This window comes from Trichechus manatus, unplaced genomic scaffold (assembly GCF_000243295.1).
Source record: "Trichechus manatus latirostris isolate Lorelei unplaced genomic scaffold, TriManLat1.0 scaffold00010, whole genome shotgun sequence".
Lineage (NCBI taxonomy): Eukaryota > Metazoa > Chordata > Mammalia > Sirenia > Trichechidae > Trichechus > Trichechus manatus.
The window spans coordinates 26,312,390-26,317,778 of NW_004443946.1; the positions used below are offsets into that span (position 1 = coordinate 26,312,390).

Consider the following 5,389-nt stretch of genomic DNA (forward strand, 5'->3'; position numbering starts at 1 on the left):
TCCAAATTGGAACGGCATTTTTTAATGAGATGGAGAAACAAATCACCAACTTCATATGGAAAGGGAAGAGGTCCCGGATAAGTAAAGCATTGCTCAAGAAGAAGAACAAAGTGGCAGGCCTCACACTACCTGATTTTAGAACCTGTTATACTGCTATGGTAGTCAAAACAGCCTGGTACTGGTACAACAACAGATACATAGACCAATGGAACAGAATTCAGATCCCAGACATAAATTCATCCCCCTATGAGCAGCTGATATTTGACAAAGGCCCAAAATCCGTTAATTGGGGAAAACACAATCTCTTTAACAAATGGTGCTGACATAACTGGATATCCACCTGCAAAAAACTCAAACAAGATACATACCTCACACCATGTACAAAAAACTAACTCAAAATGGATCAATGACTTATATATAAAATCGAAAACAATAAAGATCATAGAAGAAAAAATAGGCAAGTTAGGAGCCCTAATACATGGCATAAACACAATATGAACCATAAGTAACAATACACAAGCACCAGAAGACAGACTAGATAACTGGGAGCTCCTAAAAGTCAAACACTTGTGCTCATCAAAAGACTTCACCTAAAGAGTCAAAAGACAACCTACAAACTGGGAAAAAAGTCTGGCTACAACAAATCTGATCAGCATCTGATCTCTAAAGTCTACAAGATATAGCAACATCTCAACAACAAAAAGACAAATCACCCATTCAAAAAATGGGCAAAGGATATGAACAGGCACTTCACCGAAGAAGATATTCAGGTGGCTAACAGACACATGAAGTAATGCTCACGATCATTAGCCATTAGAGAAATGCTGCTCAAAACTACAATGAGATATCATCTCACCCCAACAAGGCTAGCATTAATCCAAAAAACACAAAATAATAAATGCTGGAGAGGTTGTGTAGAGACTGGAACACTTACACACTGTTGATGGGAACGTAAAATGGTACAACCACTTTGGAAATTAATTTGGCGCTTCCTTAAAATGCTAGAAATAGAAGTACCATAGGATCCAGCTATCCCGCTCCTTGGAATATATCCTAGAGAAATAAGAGCCATCACACAAATAGGTATCTGCACACCCATGTTCATTGTTCACAGTAGCAAAAAGATGGAAACAACCTATGTGCCCATCAACGGACGAATGGATAAACAAATTATGGTATATCCACACAATGGCATACTATGCAACAATAAAGAACAACGACGAAGCCATGAAGCATAACATGGAGGAAGCTGGAGGGCATTATGCTGAGTGAATGTAGTCAGTCACAGAAGGACAAATATTGTATAAGACCACTATTATAAGAACTTGAGAAAAGATTTAAACACAGAAGAAAACATTCTTTGATGGTTACGAGGGTGGGGAGCGAGGGTGAAGGTTATTTACTAACTAGATAGTAGATAAGAATTATCTTAGTTGAAGGGAAGGACAGCATTCGCTACAGGGGAAGTCAGCACAACTGGACTAAACCTAAGCTAAGAAGTTTCCTGAATACAGTCAAACACTTTGAGGGACAGAAGAGCAGAGGTAGGGGTCTGGGGACCGTGCTTTCAGGGGACATCTAGGTCAATTGGCATAACAAAGCTTATTAAGAAAATGTTCTGCATCCTACTTTGGTGAGTGGTGTCTGGGGTCTTAAAAGATTGCAAGCGGCCATCTAAGATGCATCAATTAGTCCCAACCCACTTGGAGTAAAGAAGAATGAAGAACACCAAAGACACAAGGAAAGTATTAGCCCAAGAGACAGAAAGGGCCACATAAACCAGAGACTTCATCAGCCTGAGACCAGAAGAACTAGATGGTGCTTGGCTACCATCAATGACTGCCCTGACAGGGAGCACAACAGAGAGTCCCTGATGGAGCAGGAGTAAGGTGGGGTGCAGAACTCAAATTCTGGTAAGAAGACCAGACTTAGTGGTCTGACTGAGACTGGAGGAACCCCAGAAAGCATGACCCCTGGATTCTCTATCAGCCCAGAACTAAAACAATTTCCGAGGCCAGCTTTTCAGACAGGGAATGGACTGGACTGTAGGACATAAAGTGATACTCATGAGGAGTGTGCCTCTTAGCTCAAGTAGGTACAAGAGACTAAATGGGCAGCTTCTGTCCAGAGGTGAGATGGGAAGGCAGAGAGGGTTAGGAGCTGGTTGAATGGACATGGGAATCAGGGGTGGAAAGGAGGAGTGTGCTGTCACAGTATGGGGAGAGCAATTAGGGTCACATAACAATGTATGTATAAATTTTTGTATGGGAGATTAACTTGAAATGTAAACTTCATTTAAACTACAGCAATAAAAAACATAATAAAAAAATGAAAAAGAAATCAAACAACGTATTGCATTGGGCAAATCTTCTGCAAAAGACCTCTTTCAAGTGTTAAAGAACAAAGATGTTAAGTTGAGGACTAAAGTATGCCTGACCCAAGCCATGGTATTTTCAGTCGCCTCATATGCATGTGAAACCTGGACAATGAAGAAGGAATACCGAAGAAGAATTGATGCCTTTGAATTGTGGTGTTGAGAAGAATACTGAATATACCATGGACTTCCAGAAGAATGAACAAATCTATCTTGGAAGATGTATAGCCAGAATGCTCCTTAGAAGCAAGCATGTTGAGACTGTCTCACATACTTTGGACATGTTATCAGGAGGGACCAGTCCTTGGAGAAGGAAACCATGCTTGATAAAGTAGAGGTAAAGAGTGAAAAAGAGTAAGACCCTCAACGAGATGGATTGACACAGTGGCTGCAACAATGGGCTCAAACATATCAATGATTGTGAGGATGGCACAAGACTAGGCAGTGTTTTGTTCTGTTGTGTATAGGATCACTATGAGTCAGAACCAACTCAGCAGCACATAACAACAACAGCGGCATCTGAAGGGTACTACTGGCATCTAGTGGATAGAGGCCAGGGATGCTACTAAACATCCTACAATGTGTAGGGCAGCGCCATGACAAGGATCCAACCCAAAAGTCAGTAGTGCCAAGACTGAGAAACCTTACTTAAAGAAGATCTCTCAGAGAGCAGATTGGCAGTGGAGAACAGGTGGGATTGATTGAGGGTGCATTCTAAAATGAGGAATGTGAGCCCACCCCGGAGTCCTTGAAGGGGAGCCTGGGATGCTCAAAGGCAGGCCTGAGGCCTGGGGCCAGTGTACCTGTAGTAAACAGGAAGCAGCAGCTCTGGCTTCTCTTTCTCCTGCTGGGGCAGAATGACACTTTTGTCTTCAAACTCTGCTGCCTCTTCTGCCTCCAGCTTATCCAGGAGCTCCAGGTCACTGGCAGAGGTGAGCTCATCCCGGATATGACTCCAGTCATACTGCTGATGCAGGAAGCTCTGCCACTTGTTGGGGGATACCCCAGGCCTTAGAGGACGTTTGTTCATGATCCACCGCGCTGTGCGCCTGTTCAGCTTTTCCAGCACGAGAGCCTCCCAGGCTCTGGCCTCCTTCTCAAGAGGTGAAAGCCAGGCTTCCCTCTCTCCAAGGTCCACATCTGGAGAAGGTGGCAGATCCACCAGAGATGGTTTCCTACAGTGACGAAAGATGCGAGGGTGAGGTTTTTCTTGCACTGTGCTTGCTGACTTTGATTTCTTCAGCTTCTTTTTAAGATTGGCAGAGCTTTCTGTCTTCAGAGCCTGGGAGGTGACCTCTGTTGAGGGATCTGAGGAATCCAAGAACTTGAAGCTGACAGGTTTCTCAGGTTGAGCCTTCCTGATCCTGGGAGGCTGGATGATGTTGTCTGCATTGTAGAGGTGGTCAAAGCTGTACTGTCTGTAAGGAATGCTGGACAGCCCTTGCTGCCTCACCACCTCCTGAGAGAAGGTAAGGTTTGCAGCGGCATTTTTCAAATACTGGTTCTTGAGGTGCACACAGTGCTGTGGACTGAAATGGAAGGCTGGGGGCACACTGGAGACAGACGCACACTCATCCTTGCTTCCTGGTTTCACATAGGAGAAAATCATGCCCCACCGCAGGCGTGGGGGCAGTGACTGGTGGAAATGGTGGGAGAGAAAGGTCTTTTCCTTTGGGGTCTTGCTCATATTTCTGAGCAAATGCTTCCTTCCACTCTGCTGGCCCAGAGGCAGGGCCTGGAGGTATGATCAGGCACCTGTTAAGGGGATGAGAGGAACCGGTGAGAGTTCTAGGGGAGCAGAAATTGGTAGCCCATATCAACGCGGGAAGAGGATAACTTGGAAGACAGAGGGGGGAGAGCCATGTGCATTAGAAGTGCAAAATAAAGAGATAGTGAAACATTCTAAATATTCCTTGTACTTTGTATCAGACCCTTACTTCCAATTCCCACACTTGTCCCCAAAGCTCAGAAACTTGTCTCCTTATGAGAGAGGACTGCTTTTCAATAGTATCCCACATTTGCAATTTCTCCTCAAATGTTGTTTTCTCCGTTCAAAAAGCTTATACCATAAAGTTCAGGTAGTTTAGCCTGGCATTCAGGATTCTCCATGAACCCATATGACCCCAGTTTATGACCTTGTCCTGACATATAACCTCTGCTTGAGCCAGATGAGTCTCCCAGCTCTTCTCTGAGTATTCCCCCTCCACATAGTGGTAGTTTCTTCTGTACCCCCTACATGAAATAGCCTTTCTTTAATACTCAATGCAAATCCTATCCATATTTCCAGGCCCAGCTCAATTCCTGCCCACTTGGAGAAGTCTTTCTTGCCCAATCTAGGATACCCTGACCAGAATTTATAAATCATTCCTTCTCCATAACACTTATTTTTAACTTTTAATCTCATGACACCTCACATAGTTAATATTTGGCTCTCTAAGTAGACTGCACAAGGACTATTCTGTCTCTCTTCTGTCCCTCAAAATCATCCACATTGCCACATAGTCTCCCTTGTTAAAATGTTTAACAGCTGCAGGATATTTTATCAAGTGGGTAAAACCCCTTGGCTCTTCCTTAACTATTAAGCAGGCTGTTTCCACGTTTAGCTAGCATGGAAAACACAGTAGAGAACAAATGCTTAGATTTAGTGTTTTGGTTTATGATTTTTTTTTTCCTTCTGAAGAACTCCCTTGGCCTAATAATAATTGACAATTATGGACTACTTGCTATGTGCCAGGCACTATGCTAAAGGCATTATATATGGAAGATATGATTTTCATTTCCTGTGGGAAGAATCTGAGGCTCAGAGAGGTAGGTAAATTGTTACTCAGATCACATATCCCATAAGTAGAGGAGTCAGGCTTCAAACCCAGACTGCCAGAGTCCAACTTCAGAGCACTTAACCTCTATGCAACACTGGCCTTGGCTCACGCTCTGCTCCTTCACCACTAAAACAGGGGCAGATAGGCCTCCTCACACACAAGGATGAAGGTGAGACCATGCCTGCATATCCTGCCT

The 5,389-nt window shown here is 43.8% G+C and overlaps 1 protein-coding gene across 1 annotated transcript in view; it reads right to left on the bottom strand.

Annotated features, from left to right (window-relative positions):
- HEATR4 (HEAT repeat containing 4) overlaps positions 1 to 4,081 on the bottom strand; it is a 47,537-nt gene extending 43,456 nt beyond the window's left edge. The window contains exon 1 of the mRNA XM_012560036.2: positions 3,178 to 4,081. Within this exon, the coding sequence (XP_012415490.1) occupies positions 3,178 to 4,061 (884 nt within the window). The 5' untranslated portion in view covers positions 4,062 to 4,081. The remainder of the gene's footprint in view (positions 1 to 3,177) is intronic.
- Between the last annotated feature and the right edge of the window lie 1,308 nt (positions 4,082 to 5,389).